A 26,323-nucleotide genomic window follows, 5' to 3' on the forward strand; every position below is an offset into this window, starting at 1 on the left:
TGATTGTTTTCCTTTCTATTTTTTGTGTGTGGTCCCATTTTATCAATATTTTGCCTTAGAGCTGGACAATTAATCAGAATATTAATCAAAATTGCAGTATGGCCGAGTGCAATCTCCATATCACAGGAGCTGAAATGTTTTGAAGGTAAACTGTGTGACAAAGCACAATTGTAAATCAAGTAGTGTGCTGCTCCTACAAACTGTATTTTCCAAATGCAAGAAAATGTTTTTCTTACATTTGGAAAATAAAAAATGTGTTTGCATAAATTACACCATCTATCATTTTAATAGGTTTTTCAGGGAAAAGAAAAATTAAAATGCAAAAATTATCATTCCGACTAAAATTGTGAATCGTATCACAATTTCAGAATTAATTGCAATGCGATTTATTTTTTTCTTTAATCGTTCAGCCTGCAGTGTATCACTGCAGATAAACTAAACCGACTAGCCTGGGAAACAAAAAATTATACCAATTATAGTTGATGAAGACTGATGCCTTGCATATCACATGTGCCTTTCATCATTTCTAAGGATTCAACATACAATTCCCTTTTATTTTGGAGCACAGCATTTGTGGGGGTTGTTTCTTTTGCTTTGTGTATGTGCTAAGTTAGAATTAATAATGCATTGCTATTTAGTTCTTTGTATTTGCTCTACAAAAAGTGTCATTAAAATATTAAAAGAAATGGGGGAAAGCTGTTTCAACACACCAACGTTCTTGCCTTTCTCCTCCTATTTTTTTGCATTTCTATCCTTGTAGTGACTGATGTTCTCCTGTGTTTCAGTATTATGAGATGTCCTATGGCCTTAACATTGAAATGCACAAACAGGTGAGTGAGTGCCCAGACATTCCCTCTCTCTCTCTCTCTCTCTCTCTCTCTCTCTCTCTCTCTCTCTCTCTGTCCTGCATAACACTCCTAAAGGCTTACATTATTCTCTCTGCCTCATTATTCACAAATGAGCTCTGTTCAACATGCATGCGAGTGCACATGAACACACACACACACACACATGAACAGACACACACACACACCTCTCCCCCTTTATCACTGTCTCCTTCTTTTGCCCCAATCAGCTCTATTCTAAGTAACTAATGCTTCTCAGGAAAGACTCTCCCCCTCCCTCTCTCTCTCTCTCTCTCTCTCTCTCTCTCTCTCTCTCTCTCTCTCTCTCTCTCTCTCTCTCTCTCTCTCTCATGTAAATCCCCTCTCTCTGATGGACCTATATGGCAGCGTTATGCTGTGGAGGCGTTAATAGGATCCACAAACAGAATTAATTTCTCTACCACAGACAGACAGATGAGAATACTGTGCCCTTCCCTGAGCCTGCAAAACAGCCTCCCCTCTCTCCCATCATAAATCCCTGTCTATTACTGCCTCTGCACGCCCTCCATCCATCCCTCCCTCCCTCCTTCCGTCCATTTCTCTATCCCACTCATCCCCTGCTCCTATATCCCAATCTCTCTCTCTCTGCTTTCCCTTCTATTACTTTCATTTTTTACATCTTTTTTAAAACACACCTATCTCTTCATCTGTTTCTTCAATATTCCCTTCCATCTTCCTCAGTCTGATTTTTCTCCCCCTTTTCCTGTGCATTTGTCTTTTTCTCTCTCGCAGACACTCTTTTTCTATTTTCTCTGACTGTCTCTCTGTCTCCCTGCTCTCTCTCTCTCCACCTCTATCTCATTGCAGACATAGTCCATGCTGAATTTCACTTTAAATCAGGTCACTGCCTTCCCAGTGTCTTCTCTCTCTCTCTCTCTCTCTCTCTCTCTCCCTCTCCCTCTCTCTCTCGTGCAGCCCCTCCATCTTGCATTTCCTCATCTGCCTCCCTTCTGTCTTTTTTCTTTCTTTCTCTATCTCTCCTCTCCCTTCCCTCATCCCTCCTTCACTGGCTGTCATTTCCTTGACCCAGTCCACCCCCTCCTCCTCATCCTCCTTCCTCCGCCTCCTCTTTTCATTTCCCCTCTCCCATTTTGTCCTCCCCTCTTTATCCTCTTTCTCTGGATTGCTCACGTGCTCTCTCACTCACTCCCCCTCTCTCTCTCCTGAAGATGTCATTTAGTAGTTGGCGTTCTCTAACAAGAAATCATTGTGTCTCCCTTGGGGAGGGGGTGATGGATTCAGAGGAAAGGTGGAGGGGAGGAGGGGAGGGGGGCACTCTGCCTGGCTGCAAAATGGAAAGAGGGAGGGAAGCAGGCAAGAGGAATGAGAGAGCAAGAGAGAGTGTACGAGAGAGGAAGAGCAAGGGAAAAGGAGGGGGTGGAAGTTCAGTCCGGCGTCAATAAATCACTTAAGAGAGAGAATGGGGTAGAAAGAGTGTGTGTGTTTGTGTGTGTACACACACAAATGTGCACATGCATTCTCACACATGTGAGCGCGCACACACTCAGGTACACACACACACACACACACACACAGAGCAGAGGCTAGCTGTCAACAAGATGAACAGCCTGTGGCCATAATGATGTTGTCATCATGATCTCTGCATGCATATCATTACTGGCCCTAACGGCCTTGTTGGGCCTGCCACTAAGTGTGTGTGTGTGTGTGTGTGTGTGGACACGTGTCTGTTAGACATCACATGGAAAAGCTTGTAACCCTGATTACTGCACTAATACTGGGAAGGGAACGAAGAATGGATGGAAAGAGATAAATGGAGTGAGAGATGGAAAGAAAGATGGAGGGGAAGGGAGAGGGCTGGAAAGAGAGATGATGATGGGGGGCTGTTGGCTGTATAGTAGAGCAGATCAGAACAGACATTCACCCACAGCTAGAACGACTGACCCCCAGCAGGAAGCGCTCTCTCTCTCTCTCTCTCTCTCTCTCTCTCTCTCTCTCTCTCTCTCTCTCTCTCTCTCTCTCTCTCTCTCTCTCTCTCTCTCTCTCTCTCTCTCTCACACACACACACACACACACAAATGCAGGATATTGACGTACAAGGGCACATCACACATAAGCAGAGAGCTCACACATACATGGCCAAGACATGTGCATGGAGAGAAAACACACAAACGTGCACTTTTTCCTACACACACACTCACACACACACACACTCACACACACACACACTCACACACACACACACACACACACACACACACACACACACACACACACACTCACTCTCTCTCTCTGTGTGGGCTGGCCGTGGCCACAGCAGATGCTGTCCATGAATATTTTAGCCAGGCTCCCTGGCAGAGTTTCCATTTGCATGGACCAGATGTAAGCAGCTGAAATATTTACCACACTGGCCCTGAGAGAAGCAGGCCACAGCCACCCTATGTGTGTGTGTGTGTGTGTGTGTGTGTGTGCGCGTGTGTGCATGTGTGTGTGTAACTTTTTATGTGTGTTTTCATGTTGTGCACGCCTGTTCTTGGGTCTGTGAGTGTGTGTGCATGTGTGTTTATTCATCAAAGTGACAGTATCTCCACACCCACCCACCTTTTTTCTTTTTTTCTTTCAGACGGAGATTGCCAAGCGGTTGAACGTGATCTGTGCTCAGCTCATCCCATTCCTGTCACAGGAGGTGGGACAGACAACACACACACACACACACACACCAGCTCACTGTACTATGTTCAGATCCTCTCTCTTTCTGCCTGACAGCAGCCCACACAGAAGGTGTGCACACGCATGCACACAGTAAGCAATAACTCACAGCGAAACACTTTGACATGCCACGAGACATGCAGACACGCACCCATACACACACACACACACACACACACACACACACACACAGAGCTGCAGATGGACGCAACTTCAAAGCACTCATTTTTCTTGATGGCCAAATGCTCACATGCGCTCACATAAATCCCAGCGCTACAAAATCACTATTTCAAACATCCCGTTAGCAAAAAGTATGAATACTTTTTCACACTAATTAAGAAATATTCTGCATAATGAATATTAATTTCACTTAATGAAGGAAAAGCATCTGAGATTGAGTATTTCCTCTGCATCCGCCCGCCCTCGCTGACCTCTCGGTTTGTTCCACAGCACCAACAACAGGTGGTCCAGGCCATGGAGCGCGCCAAGCAGGTGACTATGGGGGAGTTAAATGCGTCGATAGGGGTACGTGGACTCCCCCCTCTGCCTCATACAGTGTGTACCCCATCCTCCCATATGTTTTAATTTCCTTCTTTTCTTTTGCTTTCATGGAGTTGGACACTCTGGTGCCAGTCCTAAAACACATGATGACAGATTTTAAAAAAAAATGGTCTCAGATGACCATTTCAAAATATTCAAATTGTTTAAGAATTTGAGTGACCTCAGTGCTTACCAGGCACCTGAAGAGCCTCAGATTTTGAAGTGGCCTAATCAAGTGTACCACATTATTTTTCCAAATGTTGGAAATGCAAATACGGTGTGTGTGGCTGAAAGCCTGATTGGACATTAAGGCACTGGCTTTGTGTATTGTGTGTGTCTAAAACACACTCTTGGCCCTACCCGCATTCACTGGGCCATTAATAATCTGCAATAAATCTGATCACACAGCAATTTAGGCTTTAAACAGTGCTGCCGCTCACATTATTTCTCATCAGCCCAGTTACCATACATTCCTTGAGATTGATTTGACTGCAGTGCTTCCCCTCCTAAAGAGCCACTGCCTCAGCACTACCTCTGCACTCCTCCTCTCCTCCACTTCATAGCATGGAGACCCCCTTTCTTTCTCTCTTTCCTCCTGTCCACACTTCCCGCTAAGCCACGTCCTCCCATGCCTAGAAGTCACCTCTCTTTCTCTTTCTCTCTCTATCGCTCGCTCTCTCCTCTTCCTTCCTCCTCTGTACAGCAGCAGCTTCAGGCTCAGCACCTCTCCCAGCATGCCCAGGGCCTGCCAATGGGTCCGCACCCGTCAGGACTGCCCCACCCTGGCCTGGCGCTAGGCGGGGGGTCTGGCCTGTTGGCCCTCTCCGGGGCGCTGGGTGCCCAACTGGCTGCCAAGGATGAGAGGGCCCACCTAGAGGCAGCAGCTGCCGCCGCTGCAGCAGAGCACCACAGAGGTACAGGGACAGGGCGGCCATGATGAGGTGTGGGGTGGGAGTCTAATGCGTCCTCCTTCTTTTGTGATAGTGAGTTTTTGCCAGAGAACTTGAGTTAAAACAAGCCACATCCACTTACCGTTTCACTTTGTGGTTCTCAAAGCAAAAAGTGTAAAAATCTAGATGAGTTTAGGGCTGGAGGAGAGCCACTCTGCACTTTTGAGAATGGAAACATGTAGCTGAGGTGGGTATGGAGAATTACCGGAGCTTGGCTCGATGGATTCTGATGATTGGCTTGGCTTTGAATTCTTGGCAGGACACAGAAGTAGTACTGATAATAACACTCCTCAGGGATATTTCCACTGAGTCATCAGCTGTAGACTGATGTAAAGTGATGGGAGATAATGGTGTGTGTGTGTGTGTGTGTGTGTGTGCGCTTGTGCACTGATGTTTGCATTTACTGTCTTTTGCTCTGCTACCGGGATGTGGCGCACTGCTGCCTGGGATGATCACAGATCGTGAAGCAGGACCGGTAAGTGTGACACAGCACACCATCACTTATGTCAAGCACAGTTTCCCGTGTCAGACTGGTCTGCACTTCCTGTCACTGTACATAATAAATAATCTGCTAAATTCAGCGTTCTACATTAGTAAGGTATCTGCAGAGCGTTTTATAGTCTTTTTAGAAGTCTTAAAATAAATTGTGGGCTAAAAATATACCTGAAATACAGTCATTTCACCATTTCATCATGCAGTAACAGGCTTCTTTGCATTGGACTTGGAATAATTCAAAACATAGTCAGAAGCACAATATGCAAAATGTGTTTTTCATTGAATGTGCTTATTAAACACAACTGACAAATCTTTCAACCAATTAATTCTCTGTTGTTCTCTTTCCTATTTAACTGCTTTCCTTTCAGAACTTTTCTCAGCCATGTTCAGTTGGAAAAAGGCAGGTTTAGTCAACTTTGATTCTTCACTATGGTTTTTAAATTGCCATTAAATTCAGTTCAAGGTAGCATTAAATAAAAGTTAAAAGCCTAATATTGGCTCTCTGAAACTTGCAGATACAAGGATTACCTCAAGACATAGGTGCAGGAATCTGTATAATAACAATTTAGCTCATAAGACCCAACAAATCACTAAGATTCTCACTGTTCTGTGTGAAGAGAAGAGAGTGCTGTGGTGCCAGAGCACACTGACCCCTCCATGGCCCGTTCTGCTGTCTCGAAGAAAAACTTCTTACTTTCCCTGCCTGCCTCTCACTCCTACAGCGAGTTGGCCAATCGATGCGGGCTGATATTCTTTCACATTCATCTCCGCCGCTTATGAGCCTGACATGATTTATGCAGTCCCTCTCACCTCATTATCACCCTCTTCTCCCCTCTCTGCCCTCACTCCCTCTCGCCGCTCCCTCTCTCTCCTCTCCCTCTGGCTGGCTCGTCGCCTCTGCTCTCTCCTCCTCGATTCAATCTCCCCTTCTCCTCCCTCTCCCCCTCCCCTCCGCACCCCCCCCACCCCTCCTCCCCGCAGAGCTCTCTGTCCAACGGGGATAAGGGTCGCGCGGCAGACTACCTCAGCAACGGGAAGAAGAGGAAAGCCGACGAAAAGGAGTTCATGACAGACTATGTGAGGATGCTTTTATAACGCTGTTTAATGTTTAAGCGACTCAGTGAAAGTTTCACCCGGCTCAGCCGTTCCACTTTTGATGAGAATGCTGGAACAGGGACCTGCCACGGGATGTTGGAGGCCTGCCGCCACTTTATGGGATAATATTACAGTGAAAGTTTTGCACACGTTGCTCAAAATTGATGTATTTGTATCAATTACCGTCATTATGATGGACGCAAGATGATTTGTAGTGGGGCACTGATGAACTTTGGGTGGTATTTTACAATCTGTAAATTCCACCATGTAATAATTAATAATGTAAAATATACACATTTTACATGAATTCACATATAATGAGTTACAATAGCAACTCTCAAATTAATTACAGTCCAGAGAGACGACAGACAACATGGACTCCACATTAGCTGCACTGCTGATATTACAGGATGTTACATTAAGTGTTTGTCTTGTCCACAATTTAAAATTCAACATCTGTGGACTAGTTTGGCTAGCCTATCAGAAGATAGTGTAATGTTTTTGTCCCTTTGCTTTAGCTCATTTTTATTGCTGCTCTACAACTGTTGGGAGTGAGAATGTGTTTGAAATACACACACCTCCCGTTCTCCCATATAAACTACCAGTCAGGGTGTCCAGACAGTGAAGGTGTTCAGCGGCAGAGCGCAGAGCGTGCATCCTTCCTGGGCAGGGCTTAACAAGGTGTTCTGAGAGTAGAGCTGGCTGTGATGTTGACCTGTTGAAGCGTTCATCATTTGTACCTACAAGAAAGAAACATGAGCGGTGCATTGTTTCCTTTAGAGAACGTCTGCACCTGCATCTCAGCTTGACATCTAGAATCATGAGTAAAGGAAAATGCACGTTTTACATTTGGTACCGTCCATTCACATTCAGCGTCAACAGTGAATTGACTTTCCCTCTATCCTCAGACAGCAGCTTAAACAAGTTAGATATGATTTTTTAAAAAATCTCAATGCTTTGGAAAAGTTTTGTAAATGCCTTAATGCCTATAGCAACCTCTCTCTCTCTCTCTCTCTCCCTCTCTCTCTCCCTCTCTCTCTCTCTCTCTCAGGGCAGCGATGCGGATAAGAGTGATGATAATTTGGTGGTGGATGAGGTTAGTAGGCAGCCACTGGCCCCTGTGCGCCTGACTTCACAGCTTTCATGTGTATACATGATGTAAACACACCCAGCAGGGCCATCTGAATAATAACCCCCCCCCCCCCCCCCCCCCCCTCCATCTCGACACCACACTTGAATATATTATTGTTTATGAGTGACTGCATTTTATTAGTTTTACGAATTATGGAGGACAAAAGCCAAGAACATAGGATAACAGTAGGGTAAGAGATGCACATCACAGTTTGGAAAACACCCGTAAGGGGCTCTTGGAAAAAAGTTCTTCTTCACAGAATAAAACAGTAAAAAAAAAATAATATTAACCAGCACATCCTATTATTTATTTATTTGTTTATTTATTAAAAGAAATAATCCATGACATTTTCATATAACTATGTGCCTGCTTTGCTACTCCCTGTTGCCACTTGATATTAGAATAATGATTCAACTTATATCCAGTTCATGAAAGGTCTTATATTGTGGTGTCTTTTAGGTGTTTACTAGCAAAAGACCTCTGGAGCATTGAATGTAATGTTCACAGTAGTATTTTGAGAATTCTCAGACGAACTAGGTAGTTTGCATGAGCAGTAATAGCTGCTACGGCTGAATGGACAAAAAAGAAGTACCACTTACAGAAGCTCAAGAGTTCATCGACAAGAAATCCAAGAAAAAATGCGTCACAGAACTGTACGCGCAGTTTGATCGCCAAGAGGTTTCTCAGAGGTGTACTCTTAAAAAACACATTTTCTAAGTTTTTGTTAAAGTCTGCTGTCATGTGCAGTGACATAGTTAGTAAAGTTTGTCTTTTTGAATGCAGGACCCGTCGTCCCCACGCAGCGTGCAGTCCTACTCGTCCAGGGAGAACGGCCTGGACAAGATGCCCCCGTCCCGCAAAGAAGGCCCCCCGCAGGCCAGCCCCACCTCGCTGGCCTCCTCCAGCAGCGCTGCCTCCCCCTCCCGCAGCAAGGAGCCCCCACAGGTGGACACACACACGTGCACACACACACAGATGTCTTAATACAGTATATATACATGCTTTCATGAACATGCAGTTCACTTGTCTTCACATAGACATTCACAAACAAACGCCCACATGTTTTTTTTTTGTTTTTTTACTTGTATATGCATCCTTTCATATGTAGTTTATTCACTCACCCTCACTTGCATGCACACTCACCAAGTCATTTCTCCAATGCCACCACACTCACACACACACACACACACACACACACACACACACACACACACACACACACATGCACGCCTGCCTGTGTTGTGCTGTCTTGTTCAGGGTCAGTAGTGCACCTCACCAGGTAACACTGCATCTGTTGTGTACAAAGAGGATTTATTATACTGTGTATTCAGCATCCCACACACATTCACTCAAGGATACTGACATCCCTTCAGTTTCTCAGGTCTCATCTCAGGTTTGTATGCCGTCCTGTTTCTGTCTTTGGCTTCCTCCCTCTGTTTCACTCTGTTTTCATATCTAATTCTACTCTAATTTATATTTAATTCTGTCCATGTTTGTTTAACCGATAATTATATATTTATTTCTGTTCTTACTTTGTTCTTCCCTCTCATCCAGAGGGAGAAATCCAGCACCCCAGGCATGAAACCAGGGACTCCCATGTCTCAAGAGTCCAACACCCCAGGACCCAGCGGCCCCCCGCAGTTCCGCCCGGTCCCTGGCAAGCCTGGTGTGGACCCACTGGGTGAGAGCACCCAACACGTTTTCCAACATTACACCCAGTGATTTTCTTTCATTTGCCTTTGCATGGTACATATTCCCTGAACTTAATGTGAAATTGTGAAGCTTGCCCACCTCACAGGAAAAGTTATGGTGATCTTTTTATGTTTTTGTTTCTCTCTATGTTGCACGAGAGACCAAAAAGACAGATCTCTTCAGCCATTCTCTCAGGGCCACGAACATTCATTGCACACAGGGGAGCGCTTTAAATTGTGAAGCCGCATTTGTAGAGATGGCTTTTTAGTGTGTACTCGCTTTGTTTCATGGAGTGATTCTATCAGCATGTAGCACCCACCTGGGTGTTGGGCACCACAGAGGCTGGTTATGGGTGCCAGCCAGCTCCCCACCACCGACCACCATCTGGGCTTAATAAGCAGCTGTGGGCGAAAATGTTCAGCGCTCCTCACTTTTTAAATGGAAAGATTAGGAGAGGTGACGGACTGTGACTGTGAGCTGGTTCATAATGAGCCCCAGTCTATTCCAGTGCCTCTCTCTCTCTGTCTCTCTCTCTCTCACTTTTACACACACACTTAAGCAATTATGTATACATACGCTCTTGCAGATCCACCTGCGTGCACATATACACACTTGTGTGAACAGACACACACATGCGCGTGCGCACACGCACACGCATGCTTACACACACTCACACACACGTACACATACACACTCCTTCAGTCTGTGGCTGCAGGAAGGCGTGGTGACCAGCAGGGGTCAGTAGTGGTCCAGTGCTGCACTGGGCCACAGTGACAGCAGTGTTGTCCTGGCCTGTGTGGCAGCCTGGCATCTTGTTCACAGCCTGTCAGTCACAGCTGCCTCAGGCTCTGAGAGGCTCTGCAGAGGCAGTCACCTCAATAATATTTGGGCCCTGTTCTTGGCCAGGCCCCGGCAACAGATAAACCTTCCTGAGCGACTGACATGTTCCAAGCGTTGGTCAGTAGTACAGTGTAATTTGCTCACTTAAATGTGTCATACTTCTCTTCCTCTCAGCTCTGGGTCTGAGGAACCCCCTGGCAGTGCAGGGTGCCTACCCCCCCGGGGCTTTCGGCCTGCCCCCTCCAGGGGTGAACGGGGAGCTGCCCGGGGCGGCAGGCTACGGCGCCGGCCTCCACCTGGTCTCCCCCCAGATGAATGGATCTGCAGCGGCTGCCGCCGCCGCTGCAGCCGCCGCCGGCTACGGACGACCCCCCGTGGTGAGACATCCAGTATAGCTCCACAGATGATTTGTCTTTTTGAATGTCACTGTCATGTGTAATATTTCTCCATATGAACCATTCAAACGGAGCAAGAGAAGGATATATGTTGCAATAGAAGGGCTGAGCGATGGGAAGGGAGGCAGCGCTTTTCTATTTATCCTTAAGCAGCTATGACCTTGACTTTTGAAATGTCTCTTTGCCTTCTTATGATCTCATACCCCCGTGATCCTCCCTTTGAGACTGCGTCTGTATTGCATTTTCAGGAGCCTCTCCTCGGCTCCTCTCCTCCCCTCTCCATAAAAGTGAACAATGTTTAAATGTGAGCCAGGTCTCTGCAAGTCTTTTCTTGACTCAGTGTATTTGTCTTTTCCAGGTAGGTTATGAGTCCCCGCACCCGCATATGAGGGTCCCCGGGCTGCCTGCCAGCCTGCAGTCGGCCGCCTCAGGAAAACCGTGAGTCTCCACTCTCTGTTATCATTCACATCTTCTAGCGAGTTCACCTATTAACTGTACTCCAAAACTCAGCCTCGCCTCACATTTCAATTAAAATATCAGAGGAGCCGTAACAATGAAAAATGGTGTAAAAGAACAGGAAGGAAATACTTTAATTAAAAATGGACTGGCAGAGAGAGAGAGAGTGTGGCACGTGAGAGTTAAAACTTCTTTTAGCGCTGCTGCTCAACAAGCCCAATTTACACCTTGCCTTTTCTGTGCAGCACTCATTATATAGCGATGAATTTCTCATATGTGATGCATATAGCCTCCAACAATCTGTTGGGCGTTAAGTACAATGTATTTCTTGCAATAAATTCAACATATTAAATTCACTCTAAAACTATTAATAAACAGCTACTGGTGATGTATTTTGCATCTCTGCCTCCACTTTGTGGTTTGATGGTGCATTTTTCTTATTTCTGGGGATCTGTGGTGAAATGTTGACGGCTTGATGTTGTGTTTAGATGTTTTCAGTGCTGCTGCAAGGGAGCCTAATGGCAGGAGTTTTGTCAACTATGTGAAACATCAATGGCAAATGTTGGCTTCGGTCCCTCAGAATTCAAAGGGCTTCTTTTGCAAAGCCACCAATTTGCGCCGTCATTCAACAATCATACATGGAGCAATTAATTGGAGAGGAGGCAGAGCTCCGTTCCTCCATTGACAGTAACCTCAGCAGACTGTGATGCAATGCAGCCACAGCCACTATTTCTCTCTCTCTCTCCGCCAACACGCACAATCCACAGCAGAAAGCAACAATTGTGGCGGTGCTTGAAAGTTATTCTAGGAAATGTTGGAAGTCAGAAAAAAATGAAGTAGAAAGTAGATGAGGCAGGCTGAGGGGAAAGTGGAAGAATGGAAATCACCACACTTTATGATAAAATAACTCACAGATTCATAGACTGATCGTATATAACAGTGTATGTGAGGATGTTTTTTCCTTTTTTGTTTTGTTTTTTTCCCAACTTACGTCTGTTTCATCCACGTTTCGGTAGTTTGACAAAATCTTCTTTTTAAAGCCGAGACCACTTAATAAAAAGGTTGCCCTCTCTCTCTTCAGCTGCAGATCTTATTCTGTCAATAATGAATTTCTTCCTGGTTCCCTCCATCCGTCCTCTCTCTAGCGCCTACTCGTTCCATGTGAGCGCGGACGGCCAGATGCAGCCGGTGCCCTTCCCCCCCGACGCCCTGCTGGGCCCGGGCATCCCGCGCCACGCCCGTCAGATCCACACCCTGAACCACGGAGAGGTGGTGTGCGCCGTCACCATCAGCACCTCCACGCGCCACGTCTACACCGGAGGCAAGGGCTGCGTCAAGGTGTGGGACATCAGCCAGCCGGGCAGCAAGAGCCCCATGGCCCAGCTCGACTGTCTGGTGAGACATGGATTTTTTTTGTGATGGTTACCGTCTGATGGCCGTCGTGTGACTCACAGTGCACCGTCAGCGCGTGCACGTGAGGTCCGGCCGTCCTTGTAACGCACGCCTCTCCGGTTTGATATGTGACCGGTGTATCTGCGAGCTGCCGGTGTGTTTCTGCAGCCGAATCAACAAAACAAACTGCTACACATTTATTGCACTTGGAGACTAAAGCGATTTTCATTCTGATAAAGACACACACATACACACACACTTTGTATGATGAATTACCCTTAGCCCGTTGTCCTGAAGCCAAATCCACCAGCCACTTTATTTATTGCTATGATAGTGCTGAAGTAGCATGCTTAACGTCAGGCTTCACAGATGACTTATTCCCCAGAGTCGTTTACAGTGCACTCCAACATATATCATTATATAGAAATAAACAGCCATCTTTGAGATGTTTGTATCTGTTTTTATCTCGCCCAATCAGAACAGGGATAACTACATCCGCTCCTGCAAGCTGCTCCCCGACGGGCGGACCTTGATTGTGGGCGGGGAGGCCAGCACGTTGTCGATCTGGGACTTGGCCACGCCCACTCCGCGCATCAAGGCGGAGCTAACGTCGTCTGCCCCGGCCTGCTACGCTCTGGCCATCTCCCCTGACAACAAGGTCTGCTTTTCCTGCTGCAGTGATGGAAACATCGTGGTCTGGGACCTTCACAACCAGACCCTGGTCAGGTGAGACGGGGAAGGGAGGAGAAAGTCTGAAAGAGATCTGATTTCCTGCCTCTGCAACCAGACTCTGTTCAGGTATTAAACAGGCAGAGGAAAGAGGGAGGTGTGGATAGAGGGCAGGACCGAGGGAGCAAACACTGTAGACTGGAGGGATGGAGGAGGAGGGATATTGGAGAAGACACCGCTTGAATTTCTAAAAGCAATATTTTTCAGACTTGTCCTCCTCTGGAGAAAGGAGGGAGGGAGGAGGTAACCAAACTGGTCAGGCAATGAGGGATGAGACTAGAAGAGCAGAGGCAGGTGTTTTTATGTGTGTGTGTGTGTGTGTGTGTGTGTGTGTCTGAGGCTGTTCCCTGTGTGTGCTCCATGCAGGCAGTTCCAGGGTCACACAGACGGGGCGAGCTGCATCGACATCTCCAACGACGGCACCAAGCTGTGGACGGGAGGGCTGGACAACACGGTCCGCTGCTGGGACCTCCGAGAGGGACGGCAGCTGCAGCAGCACGACTTCACCTCGCAGGTACACACACACACACACACACACACACATTTGTGACAGTGCAGAATAACAGGCAGTCTGCTGATGACCGCTCTTATCAGGTATGAGCTCTGATTGCCTCCAGTAATACGTTTGTATTTTTTCTCATTTCTGTCTCACGTCCACCGTTTTCTTTCCCTCCCTTTGTATCTATTTCTTACTTCCTCCCTGCTCTGACCCTCCCCCCCCTCCCTTCCTCCCTTCCTCCCTTCCCCCCGTCCAGATCTTCTCTCTGGGCTACTGTCCGACAGGCGAGTGGCTGGCTGTGGGCATGGAGAGCAGCAATGTGGAAGTGCTGCACGTCTCCAAACCTGATAAGTACCAGCTGCACCTCCACGAGAGCTGCGTGCTCTCCCTCAAGTTCGCCTACTGCGGTACGTGCACGCACACACGCGCACACACACACACAAATACACTGGCACGCACGCATGCACCAGCTAGATTGATGGTTTGGTTACATCATACTCCCTGAGGGTATTTAATCACAGACAGGCTGAACAAATCTCTGCTTCTCTCATTCTTCAAAAAAGCATTTCTTCCTTTTTTTTTTTTTTTTTTTTTTTTTTGCCTTTGCCGTCTCTCGACAAAAGCAGCGTCTCCTCAGTGTTTCTCTGAATCTTCCCTCCCCCGTGGTCTTATCTGTTGATCGGCGTGTGTGTGTGTTTTTGTCCTGTAGGTAAATGGTTCGTGAGCACAGGCAAAGATAACCTCCTGAACGCGTGGCGGACGCCTTACGGATCCAGCATATTCCAGGTAGAACATCCAGTGCTGTGATTTCATTTACACACACACTTTCCCCGTGTGGGAAACCTCCAGCTACGTTTATGGAAGGTCAAAGTATTGTAGTTTTGTTGTCATGTCGTCTTTTTTTTTTTTTTTTTTTTTTAATAGAGGTTTCTTTAAGGAGACCAGCACATGTATGAATTTTGACTCAAAGAGCAGCTGTTGAAGCTGTTCCTGTGTGTTCCTGTGTTTCTGTTTTGCACCACAGCGATCTCTGGCTGCTCCCAGCTCACACGTCTGTCTCGCTCTCTCTCTCTCTCTCTCTCTCAGTCCAAGGAGTCTTCGTCGGTCCTTAGCTGTGATATCTCCCCTGACGACCAGTTCATCGTCACCGGCTCCGGGGACAAGAAGGCCACAGTCTACGAAGTCATCTACTGAAGAGAAGTCTCATTGGCTGAAAATAAGTAAATAAGTAATCAGGGGGTGGAGCCCAGGCTCCCCCCTGCACCAATGACTGTACAGAGAGTCGGCGGCATGGAAACAAGAGACACTCACTTGTACTTTGTTGTTTTGTTTACGTTTGTGAAAAGGATGACAGAGAGTAGGAGAGAGAAAGAGAAAGAAGCAAGGGGCACAAAGTCACATCTCTGGAAAAAAAAACAAACTTTGTTTTTAATGCTCTGAGAACGCTGGTTAGTCTATAGCTGCGCAATTGTGGGATTCCTCCAAAGAACTTTTTTTTTTTTCGTTTTTTGTTTTTGTTTCTTTTCCTTTTTTTAACAAAATAAAACCTCTGTAGTGAACAAGAAATTAGCAAAAAAAAAATCTTATTTTTTTAGGCTTTGAATTTCTCAAACAGTTGGACCACATTAAGTGGATAGAAGGAAAGGAAGAGGCAGACAGACAGACAGAAAGGACAGAGGAAGTGTGGAAAGGGGAGGCCTGGAAGCTCAAATGGAAAAATACAGTCCATACTCCTGTGCTGTGTAACGTCCCAGCCTGGGTCAGCTTGGCCCGGCCCGGCCCGGTCCTCCAGCACATGGCTGCTCCTCGGGGTAGCAGATGCGTGGCAGATGGCAGGACAGTATGCTGTGAGGTTCCAACTATTTTTTTCCTCCTGGTTAGGTTTCAGCAGCAACATGATTGTATTGTCTCTGGTACATACATGAAAAGGGCTGGGTTTCCCCCAACGTGTCCTAAGAGCAAGTTCATTTTTCCAAAAGAACAAAGATGAACTTCTTCTTGAGGCGCTTTTCGGAAACTCGGCCCCCGAACAGAACAGAAAACCACTACCCAAGGACACAAACAAGACATCAGTGCTCATAACAGGTACTCTTCAAGTTCAGGGAAGTGGCTACTACGACATCATCATCATTAACACTCAACATTCAGTGTGTTTTTCTATTGTATTTGTTAGGGCACATAGGCAGACAGGTATTTTCACAACTGCATCGTGAACCTTGACCTTGCTATATATGGACATGTAAATAAAGTTCTCTAAAGGCAAACAGAGATGTTCTGTGTGGCTGGATTTGATTGAGCAAACGAGGAAGACGGCACTGCATTTCTCATATCAGTGCACATAAGGGATAATTTGGATATTTTTCAATTTGGGCTCTATTTTTCCACCTTTGGGATCCTAATGACTGATAGGGATGCAATGTAATCAAACCACTAAAATGTTGCAGCTCTTACACAGAGAGCAGGTTAAACTCCTCAGCATAGAGCAGAAATGAGGCAGATCTGCAGTGTGTATGTGGTGTGTGTATGGTGAGCAGGACCTGTCAAAAAGCACTTTTCCATGGAGGGATGAGGTCAGACTTGCCAGGTTTAACTCCATGTTTATAACAAAAAAAAAAAAAAAAAATCAAAAGCATTTGCCAAACCCATAACGGAGCCAGGAAGTCATCTGTGCTCGCAGCAAGATGCCAAAAGCATCTTAGAAATGGTTAGCTGAAAAATGAGGGATATGAATGGTGAGTAAATCACCCGCTCCCCCGTGGTGGAAACCTGACTAAAGGAAGCATTTCAGGCCGTCTGAAGAGACAACAGCACAAAGCCTCTCCTCGAGTCGCCGTCTGCATTGTCATTCTCGCGCTGTATCCTCAGAAATGGACGGCTGTAAGAGAAGTGTGTTTTGGGATTCAAACCGGCACCTTGAACGAGCCGGGCGGACGGCTCCACTGTGGCTCTGGGTAAATAATAGTTGTGGTGTGTTTTGTGCTGAGACAGCTCATAATGCCAGTACAAAGGGCTGCAGTGTGAATTATGAGCGCAATGACACCCGGAAGGTGTTGTTTAATGATTATGGATATGCAGGTGATCAATACCGCCCTGCAGTACAAAAAAAACAAAAACAAAAACAGGGTGGTGAAACTGAAAAATGACTAGCATTTAATTCCTGTCACCAGCTAAAATATGATGTGCAAGTGAATATCATTTAAGAGCCGTCATAATTACTGTTGATATGAGGGCATCCCCCTAGTAAAGACCTTTGACCTTTTTTAAAATGCCTTCAAAAAAATGCGTTTTGCCTTTTATATAGCAGATTAGTACATTAATGAGTGTGTATCCTTAAGGCGCCTATGACTTTCATAAGGTTGCCAACTCATGTCTTGTGTAAAAAGTTTTCCAAATTAACATACATACAGCAGAAGATACAGAGATGGCTAATGAGCTCTCTGGTTATCACAGTAACTTGCATATTAACCCACGAAGACCAAATTGCCTGAAAGTGCAACCACCCCCCAGTGAGTGACGTGACTTCAGTACCCTGGTACCCTGATTGGGCGAGGGTCCCCCTTCTTCCCAATCCTCCAGCAGGACCATCTCATTGGGACTTATTTATCAAGCAGGATACTCTGAAATTTAGATGGAGCAGATTTCAAAAAAATATGCAGTGAGTGAGATTTCAGCTCCCAATTACAGGACACATCCTTTGAAGATATGTGGTATGCATGTTTCATGTATTTAAGTTTAGGCCCATCATGTCAGCATCTGTTTAAAATTCCACACATATGGAAATGTGTGTAAATGAGGTCCGGTATATCGAGTCCGTTTGATGTACGCAACTTATCCAAACCCAAACCTCAAACGCTGGTCACACTCCAGAAACCAAAAACCCAAATTGGTCAGACGTAACCCGAGTTTTTCCCCGGTTAATAACTTCGGCTTTGTGTTTGTCGGCGGTGTGCGTCACCAATTTGCTGTCTTTTACTGTAATGGGGTGGATGACGTTTATTTTGCAGGACACTGAGATGTGTGTAAGGTGCAGCCCCAGAACGGGACAGAGGGCAATGTAAGTAGCATTTAGGTTTTGCAAGTTTTGCCTTGTGCTGCCGGTTTGTTTTCTTATGTGAATGAGTGGGGAGGAAGGGCTTGGGACGGTGGTGTGTGGTTTGAACCGGGTGAAACTACCTCTCCATGTTGAGCAAACACACTATTCCCTGCGGTCCTTCAGGTATTCCCTTTCAGCATTCAGATCTCACGGAAAAGAGACGGACACGAGAGACACCTGAAAAGATGAACACAAGTTTTGTTTATTTTTTTTTTTTTCTGCACACATAGTATTTCTTGTACAGCACATGGGAAACGCGTCAGGAGGGCAAAACAGTGCATTTAAAAAAACAAAAGTTCCTTGGCTTTTTTTTTTTTTTTTTTTAAAGTGTACTAATCATGAGCTTGTACAACGGAGAAAAAAAAGTTTTTTTTTTTTTGTCTTTTTCTTTTTAACTGTTGGAACAGAGAAAGCACAGGCAGGGGAGAAACAGTTACTGACAGTGAGAGAAGAGTATCAAATACTATGTCCCAATGGTTCGCGCTAGCATACCACCAAATGCATAGCCGTTACACCGCGTCACTCTGAGTAGTATGCAAGCTTGGGTATGAGAATATCATTTAGGTCTGCCAATGGCTGACAGGCAGCGAGGGAAAGGGAAATAGGCAGGCAAAAGGCATTTTACTGTACATATCTTATTATCGCCAGCTCTCTCCCCCTCGCTGGTACAGAGCTAGCCATTGTAGAAGTCCCCCATAATTCTTCCACCCTGCGTTAAGCGCTGCGGCAGGAAATGGAGACAAATCTTTCTTAATTTTTGTACAGCTGAACTAAGTATGCGCACTGTAACATAAAACTCATGCCTCGGAAACAACTGGCCGGCGGACCCATTCCTCGCGTCTGCTAGCGGCTGAATGAAAGGAGAATGGTCCAGTTGTCGTGGAGAAAGGGGTGCCAGCAGGAGGAAGCATGCAGTAACGAGCGGGACCTCTTCGATGGCCAAGTCTGTATCCCATGTCCCAGCCAGCGCCTGCTGTACACAGACCACAGACTCAACAGAAACACTGAAGTAGCATTATTACACAAGAAGGACTGAAAACAGAGTAAACTACGCTTTTACTACAACGTCTGTTTCGAAGAACGGAGGGGGGAAAAAAACAAAAGAGAAACCAACAAGCAGTAGGCGAAGGAACTTTTCTCCAAAAGCGGAGGGTCTATTTTGTCTCCTCACAGGACTGCTGTTGTTGCAGCGCCCCACTGCCTGTCACCATCACCAAGGTACACTGGTTTAAAAAAATAATAATAATAAAAGGAAAGGAAATAAACAAACAAACAAACAAAAAAAAGGACAAAAGTGTTTTTCCCACCCCGGTGTTCCACATGGTCGTGTGTGTGTGTCTGTATGAGTGTGCGTGCCTCTCTGTTGAACTTGCCACCCCGGCCCAAAGCACAGTCATAGGCATCCGGAGCCTCCCCGATACATAAACATATCATTACATAAGACAAGCAAACACTAGTCATAAAAAATACTGAAATCAATGACTAAAAAAAGAAAAAAAAAAAAAAAAAAAAAAAAAAAAAAAGAAAAGCTTGAATGTGCCTTTAAATCTACACATTGGTGACGCATGTTCTACAGAAGCGGTGAGTTCCCATATACAGTTTTGCCAGCCAGTTCGGAGTATGATACAAGGAGGGGTGGGCAGGAAGAATCAGCTGCGTGGCATCAATTAATAGCAATCAATAGCTTATCAAACAAGATTTAGCCGGAGCACTTCCAAAGGTAGCACGTGGACATGTCATTCTGCACAGGTTTTCATCTGGATACGGGTGAACTGATCGTGAGAAGCCAGACGAGTCGGCCGACGAGTAAAAAAAAAAATTGGGAAGGAATTGGATTTGTTGCTGTTTAGCCGACCGCTGATGGCGTAAACTGGTCGTTTTAATTTGCCCCCCCTCTCTGCCTTACAGTGAGGTTGGCGTGCTGCTACTTCATCTAGCTGACAGTGCCTTTTAATGAGAGTGAGTGCAGCGCCCGGTGTCAGGAGAACAATCCAGAGGAATTAGAGGGAACAGCTCGGCTGATGTTCTCTGTTTGTGTCTCTGGGCCCTGGGAGAATCCCATTGACTCCACTGCTCATTAGACGCCGCCTTTGTCAGACCAAAATAAAATAGATATTAAGCAGTGAGACGGGGAGCGCTGCGCTGAATGTTTAATTGGGTGCTCTGCGTGTTGCGCGCGCGTGCGTTTCCTTTTCCTTTGTACGACTACCTCAAGGGGAGTGTGTGTGTGTGTATGCTCATGCGTGCGCCCGCTCTTGCGTGAGTGTGGGTCTGTGTTTCATGTCAGAATATGTGCATTTTCCGAAGCAGCCCCCCCCCTCAAACACACACACACACACCGTACCCCCCCACCACCACCCCCCCGTCTCGGAGCGTCATCGTTCCCCAGCTCCTGACACCTCTCGCTGGGGAGAGCGGGCTGCGGCGTCAGCCTCATTAAGGCTTCCACTGTCTGGCTAATGAATCGATTGTGTGGTATCAGTGCTCCTGGCTGGCGCTCCCACAGTGCCGCTCCGCGCCTCCTCTGGGGGCCTCCCTTCCACTGAGCTCTTAATCAGGAAACAGCCCTAATTACCCTCCCTCCCTCCTCCTCCTCCTTCTTCTTCCCACTCTCCCCTTTTCATTTCTCTTCCTTCCGCGCTCTCTGGCTCTCTCTCTCTCTCTCTCTCTTGTCTGTCTTTCTCTCTTTCTCCTTCTGTCTTTATCTTCATGCTCCACCGCCCTTTCCCTTTGTCCTCCTTATCTTGCTGTTTCTCCTCTCTCTCTCTCTCTCTCTCGCTCCTTCTATCATGCCTCATCCTTGAGCAAAAAGTGGCAGAGGGGCTTGGCGGTGGGAGGGGTGGTAGATAGGGGCTTCCACAGTAGCTTATATCACAGTAAACGGGAGGGGTGAGGGAGGGGGTGGTGGTGATGTGTTTGGTGAAGAGGGAGGGCGAGGGGGGTGTAAAGGAGGAAGGGGGGTGTGTGTGTCAGTCCTTTGGAAGGAAGCAGAGCTAAGAGGGAGGCGCCGCTGCTGCTGTACTGTACAGGCGATTGGGAAAGGGTCGGCTTCCCCCTTCGCTCCCAAACTCTCTACCCGAAAACCACCCCGAGCACGCCGTCCCGTCCCGTCCCGTCCCGTCCCTCAGTACACCACTTCATAGACCGTGGCCTTCTTGTCCCCGGAGCCCGTCACTATGTACTTGTCGTCTGGGGAAACATCGCAGCTCAGCACAGACGAGGACTCCTTGGACTGGGAGAGGAGGGCGAGAAACACAAACCGAGAGAGAGAGAGGGGGGAGAGAGAGAGAGAGAGAGAGAGAGGGGAGTTGAAAGACAAAGAGATACAGGCAAACAGAGACAGGGAAGACGGACAGAAAGAGCCGGAGAGGTAAACAAAGAGACGGAGAACGACAGAGACAAAAACACAGAGAGAGAAAGAGAGAGAGAGATGTTAGAAAAGATGTGACTCATCACTTAATACTCAATCAAACGAGACATATTTGCATTTCAAAACAGTCGGCAATTATTTCCAAACAGACAACTCCACGGCTCTGGGATGCTGACTCATTCGCTGGCTTGTGTGGGAGACAGACAGTGCTCTCTTTCTCCATCTCTCTCCATTTCTCCCTCTCTCTCTTTCTCTCTCCCTCTCTCTCTGGAGAGACGCAGCCTCATTAACTGCAGGTTTAAGCATCAGTAGCAGCAGAAGTCTGATGGTCTGCATGTACTGGCAAAATGCGCAATCCGCTCTCCCTCTTCCTCTCTCCTCCATGTCTGTAAGCCAGACCTGGGCACCTGGCTTTAGATGATCTAAAGCTCCTTCTCCCTCTACTCCCCCCACCCCATCCCTCCTCCTCTGCTCTATCATCATTTATCTTCCTTCCTTTCTTCCGCGACTCTCCTCTCTCCCTCCGCCCGCCTCCCCCCTCCATCCTCTTTGGCTCCCCTTTTGCTCGGTCCCTCTCTCATCTCGTCTCTTCCTCCTCTCTGAACTCCTTTCCCTCCTCCTCCTCCTCCTCCTCTTCCTCCTCCGCTCCTCTGCCTCCCTGCTACAGGCACAGCAGGGCTGTCAATCATCGAGCCACTGGTGAGCGAGAGAGAGAGAGAGGCCATTTCAGACAGGATCCCTCATACTATATCCAGACAGTGGGAGGGAGAGAAGGAGGGATGGAGGGAGGGAGATGCAATGAATGAGCCAAAGGTTCACCAATATTGGAGAGATGGAGGAGAGAGAGAGAGAGAGAGGTATGAGGGCAGAGGGGGAGAGAGTGGGAAGGGAAGATAAAAATGGCAAAAAAAAAAAAAAAAATAGGTGAGGGAACAAGCAACAAAAAATAAATAGTGAAGAAGTAACAGGTAGAGGAGGAGAAAAGGATAAAAGAGACAGAGGACAGGAAGCAAAGAGTAGAGGTGTGGTTGGAAGGACACAAATAAACGGAGAGGACAGAGAGAAAGGTGAGGGGAGGGGGAGATAAAAATGAGAAAGTGGGAAGGACAACAGTAAACAGAGAGACAAGGAGAGAGAGAGAGGAAGAAGAGGTGTAGACGCGGAGCCAGAGAGGAGCGTGCAGTAAAAAAGAAGCAGGAGACGGAACTGGAAAGGACAGCAATAAACAAGGAGAGAGAGAGAGAGAGAGAGAGAGAGAAGTGAGAGAGAGAGCAGCTTTGTATGACACGGCGAGGGGAGGGAGCCGTTTGGCAGGAGAGGAGCGTTTGGCATTTTGGCTAACAAAGCAGATAGCCAGCATTCTCATTTCAGTCCACAGGGAGACAGGAGCCGCCAACCCTGCCCGCTCTAGCTTACAGAAATATGACAGCCACACTCACTGCCTCACACACACACACACACACACTCACACCTCTGAGCTTAAATATACTTTCATCTCTCTGGCTAGTCTCATTCACACCCAGGTGAACTGGCTCAGCTAAAAATGTTGCATCCCTGCATATTCATTTTTCAACGCCGGGAGAGATTGAAGAGGACGGAATTATTACATTTGTTGTGTGTGTTTGTGTATGTGTGTGTGTGTGTGTGTGTGTGTTTAGCAATCTGCTCTCTCTGATAAACCTCAGCAAGTCACCTTGGATCAACAAATCTGGGTTAAAAAAAATTCTATCATCCTCTCTCTCTCTCTCTCTCTCTCTCTGAACCCCCCTCCCTCTTTGCCTCTATGGCTGAAAGTGTGCATGGTGCAGGGACAGTGTAGGGACAGGAAGTGGAGATAGCCTCAGTTACACTACCCAAATGACAGTCAGATCATAGCTGCACACACACACACACACACACACACACACACACACACACACATACAGGGCGGACTCACACATCTCTCACCTGGAAAATACTGGCTCCATACGGTGTCCTCCATGCATTCAACAGATTGTCTTTCCCTGTGCTCACAAACCACTTGCCTGTAATGACACACACACACACACACACACACACACACTAATTCAGATACATAAAATGCATAGGGACGCAATATACATAACCGCATATGATTACAGTGTGGAGTGGAGTGAAGTATGTTTGTGAGTGGCAGCAAGTTTGCAGCAGCAGCTTTTGGAAATATAATTAATCAATTCAGGCTGGGTGCAAGCTAGTGTGTGTATGTGTGTGTGTGTGTGTATGTGCGTGCGTGCACGTACCGCAGTAGGCGAACTTGAGGGAGAGCACGCAGCTCTCGTGGAGGTGCAGCTGGTACTTATCAGGTTTGGAGACGTGCAGCACTTCCACATTGCTGCTCTCCATGCCCACAGCCAGCCACTCGCCTGTCGGACAGTAGCCCAGAGAGAAGATCTGGACGGGGGGAAGTGGGGAAGAGGGGAAGGGAGGGGGGGGGTGGACGGATAGTAGGGAGGAAGAAAGAACAGGTGGGATGAGATTGGAATAGAGAGAGGGAGACGAGGAATGAGAGGCAGCGGAGCAAGGGTCGGATGAGAGGAGGGAGGGACAAAGGGGGTGGAGCATAAAGTGAATGGGGGAGGGAAGGACCAAAGGAAGGATGTGAAGGAGAGGAAAAAAAAAAAAAGGAGGAGGGAGGAGAATGGAAAGGAGAGATGAATCAGCGGCAAAAAAGGATGAAAAAAATGATGGACAGTTGAGGGGAGATGCAGACGGAGACACACGAGGAACGGAGGGCAGGGACAGAGAGAGAAAATGAGAGAGGAAATGGCGTGAGATGGGAAAATATAGAGAGAAAGTGAAGAGGGAGATGGAGAGAAGCGGGGAGGGAGAAAAAGCAAAAAGTGGTGGACGTGGAGAGGCAGCGGGCGAGAGAGAAAGTCATTACACGGCGGATCGAAACTCATCTGACAACAGTGGTCAACTCTATAGCCTTGTTGTGACAGTGAGGAGTGAATGGGGGAGAGCGAGAGAGATAGATAGAGAGAGAGAGAGAGAGAGAGAGAGAGAGAGAGAGAGTGTGTGTGTGTGTGTGTGTGTGTGTGTGTACCTGCGAGGTGAAGTCGTGCTGCTGCAGCTGCCGTCCCTCTCGGAGGTCCCAGCAGCGGACCGTGTTGTCCAGCCCTCCCGTCCACAGCTTGGTGCCGTCGTTGGAGATGTCGATGCAGCTCGCCCCGTCTGTGTGACCCTGGAACTGCCTGCATGGAGCACACACAGGGAACAGCCTCAGACACACACACACACACACACACACACACACACATAAAAACACACACACACACACTACCTTTTTGCTACCCTAACTACTTCCTCTCTTCTTATTCCCATTCCGCCCATTTTCGTTCTTTATTTATTTGCTCCTTCCTCCAGAGTCTGCTTGTGGAGATGCCAAAACAAATATATTTTCTCCTCCCTACTTCCTTTCCCCCGTCCCAACCCCATCCCTTGCTCCTCTCTTCTCCCCTTCTCTCTTTTTCTCCCTACCTAGCCAGCGTCTGGTTGCAGAAGTCTCCAATTATGTTTCCCCCTCCTCTCTCTCTCCTCCCTAACCCCTTCTCTCCCTCTCCTTGCCTGACCAAAGGTTGGTTATCAAGTCTACAATTTTCTTCCCCACTCCTCTCCCTTCCCCCCATCTCCTCTCCCTCTCTCTCTCTCCCATCGCCTGATGTTACTGAGTGGTGGAGGTCCAGACTGAGACACTTCCTCCCTCTAGCCTGTATCTGACTCAGAATTTCCTCAGCTGAATGACATTTCAGTTCAGTGCCATGATTTGTCTATTTCTTGATTGATTTTTTAAAAAAAATTTCTAATCTTTTCTGGCAATCAGAAAATTCCCATCAGAAGGCACCGTTTTCAGTGTTGATAGACCGTGTTAATAATCAGAGCAATCATAATAAATCACAATCAAAGGCATTCAAATTTATTTGAGCATTTAAAAGCTATAAAATCTATTTAAGACGGTGACATTAAGAACATAATTGTGAGCCAATTTGAATTCCTGTGTGGCTTTGTCGGGATAATAAGTTGGAATAATGAGCCAGTGCACAGGTAAGTTAAATGAAGCTCTTATAACATACTTTTTTAATTTTCTAAACATTTGAAAATGAAAGCTTTTAAATGACTGAGCAAAACAGCTTAGGCCTAAGTAGGCATACATTTATAGTTCATGATTTTTTGTGTTTCCCCTACATTTTCTGGCAGCAGTGTCCATAACCACATGCTGCTATTTGTAACTTTGATCATGAAGGTGCATCTCGGCAGGAATAGGCTACATCAGGCCTGTTTGTGGTATTTCAAGGCACACTGACTCAAATGCTCAACTCCAACTTCTCTGTCAACTGCAGTGGCTCTCACAGATTATACGAATCATCATCTTTCAGAGGGCAGCTCTACCTTCCTCCCCCTCTCTCTCCTCCCTTCCCCGTCTCACCTGACCAGGGTCTGGTTGTGAAGGTCCCAGACCACGATGTTTCCATCACTGCAGCAGGAGAAGCAGACCTTGTTGTCAGGGGAGATGGCCAGAGCGTAGCAGGCCGGGGCAGATGACGTTAACTCCGCCTTGATGCGGGGAGTGGGCGTGGCCAAGTCCCAGATCGACAACGTGCTGGCCTCCCCGCCCACAATCAAGGTCCGCCCATCCGGGAGGATTTTACAGGAACGGATGTAGTTATCCCTGTTCTGATTTGGCAAGATAAGAAAACCATACAGGTTAAGTCTGATCTAATTGGAGGCAGGACAAAAAACAGAGTATGAGGCATTATGGGACAGATGGCAATACAACTGAGGAAGCTCAGGAAATTAATGTGGACATTTTGATAATGTCAATTTCAATGTGGCTCAAAGCGGATTCAATTAAATGAAGAATGACAAAGTCAATAAGACCAAATCAGCTCAGAGTGTACATTGCATATCTGTGTGCGCACATGCATGCACATATGTATGTGTGTGTGTGCTTGCCTCTGCGTATAGGCAGAGGCAAGTGTGTTCTCAGTGTGTGTTCTTGTGTGTTCTTGTGTGTGTGTGTGTGTGTGTGTGTGTGTGTGTGTGTATGCCTGTTTATGTGTGGATATGAGTGCT

At 46.9% G+C, this 26,323-nt stretch overlaps 2 protein-coding genes across 9 annotated transcripts in view; one reads left to right on the forward strand and one right to left on the reverse strand.

The window, feature by feature from the left end:
• The window catches only part of tle2a (TLE family member 2, transcriptional corepressor a), a 38,223-nt gene extending 22,189 nt beyond the window's left edge, over positions 1 to 16,034 (forward strand). Inside the window, exons 4-20 of one of the 6 annotated variants that reach the window (XM_030049857.1) lie at positions 786 to 830; positions 3,466 to 3,528; positions 4,002 to 4,106; positions 4,795 to 5,005; positions 5,500 to 5,516; positions 6,518 to 6,613; positions 7,683 to 7,727; positions 8,547 to 8,708; positions 9,318 to 9,444; positions 10,470 to 10,672; positions 11,049 to 11,128; positions 12,292 to 12,541; positions 13,017 to 13,264; positions 13,634 to 13,781; positions 14,023 to 14,173; positions 14,476 to 14,552; positions 14,853 to 16,034. In XM_030049857.1, the coding sequence (XP_029905717.1) occupies positions 786 to 830; positions 3,466 to 3,528; positions 4,002 to 4,106; positions 4,795 to 5,005; positions 5,500 to 5,516; positions 6,518 to 6,613; positions 7,683 to 7,727; positions 8,547 to 8,708; positions 9,318 to 9,444; positions 10,470 to 10,672; positions 11,049 to 11,128; positions 12,292 to 12,541; positions 13,017 to 13,264; positions 13,634 to 13,781; positions 14,023 to 14,173; positions 14,476 to 14,552; positions 14,853 to 14,960 (2,136 nt within the window). In that variant the 3' untranslated portion in view covers positions 14,961 to 16,034. The remainder of the gene's footprint in view (positions 1 to 785; positions 831 to 3,465; positions 3,529 to 4,001; positions 4,107 to 4,794; positions 5,006 to 5,499; positions 5,517 to 6,517; positions 6,614 to 7,682; positions 7,728 to 8,546; positions 8,709 to 9,317; positions 9,445 to 10,469; positions 10,673 to 11,048; positions 11,129 to 12,291; positions 12,542 to 13,016; positions 13,265 to 13,633; positions 13,782 to 14,022; positions 14,174 to 14,475; positions 14,553 to 14,852) is intronic. The other 5 variants (XM_030049859.1, XM_030049860.1, XM_030049861.1 and 2 more) reach the window with 5 other exon arrangements.
• Positions 16,035 to 18,039: 2,005 nt separating this feature from the next.
• tle2b (TLE family member 2, transcriptional corepressor b) overlaps positions 18,040 to 26,323 on the reverse strand; it is an 86,420-nt gene continuing 78,136 nt past the window's right edge. For all 3 annotated transcript variants that reach the window (XM_030049329.1, XM_030049330.1, XM_030049328.1), the window contains 5 exons: positions 25,677 to 25,924; positions 24,297 to 24,444; positions 23,491 to 23,641; positions 23,177 to 23,253; positions 18,040 to 21,091 (listed from right to left, as the gene is read on the reverse strand). In XM_030049329.1, the coding sequence (XP_029905189.1) occupies positions 20,984 to 21,091; positions 23,177 to 23,253; positions 23,491 to 23,641; positions 24,297 to 24,444; positions 25,677 to 25,924 (732 nt within the window). In that variant the 3' untranslated portion in view covers positions 18,040 to 20,983. The remainder of the gene's footprint in view (positions 21,092 to 23,176; positions 23,254 to 23,490; positions 23,642 to 24,296; positions 24,445 to 25,676; positions 25,925 to 26,323) is intronic.

Source organism: Myripristis murdjan, chromosome 4 (genome assembly GCF_902150065.1).
Source record: "Myripristis murdjan chromosome 4, fMyrMur1.1, whole genome shotgun sequence".
In the NCBI taxonomy this organism is placed as follows: Eukaryota; Metazoa; Chordata; class Actinopteri; order Holocentriformes; family Holocentridae; genus Myripristis; species Myripristis murdjan.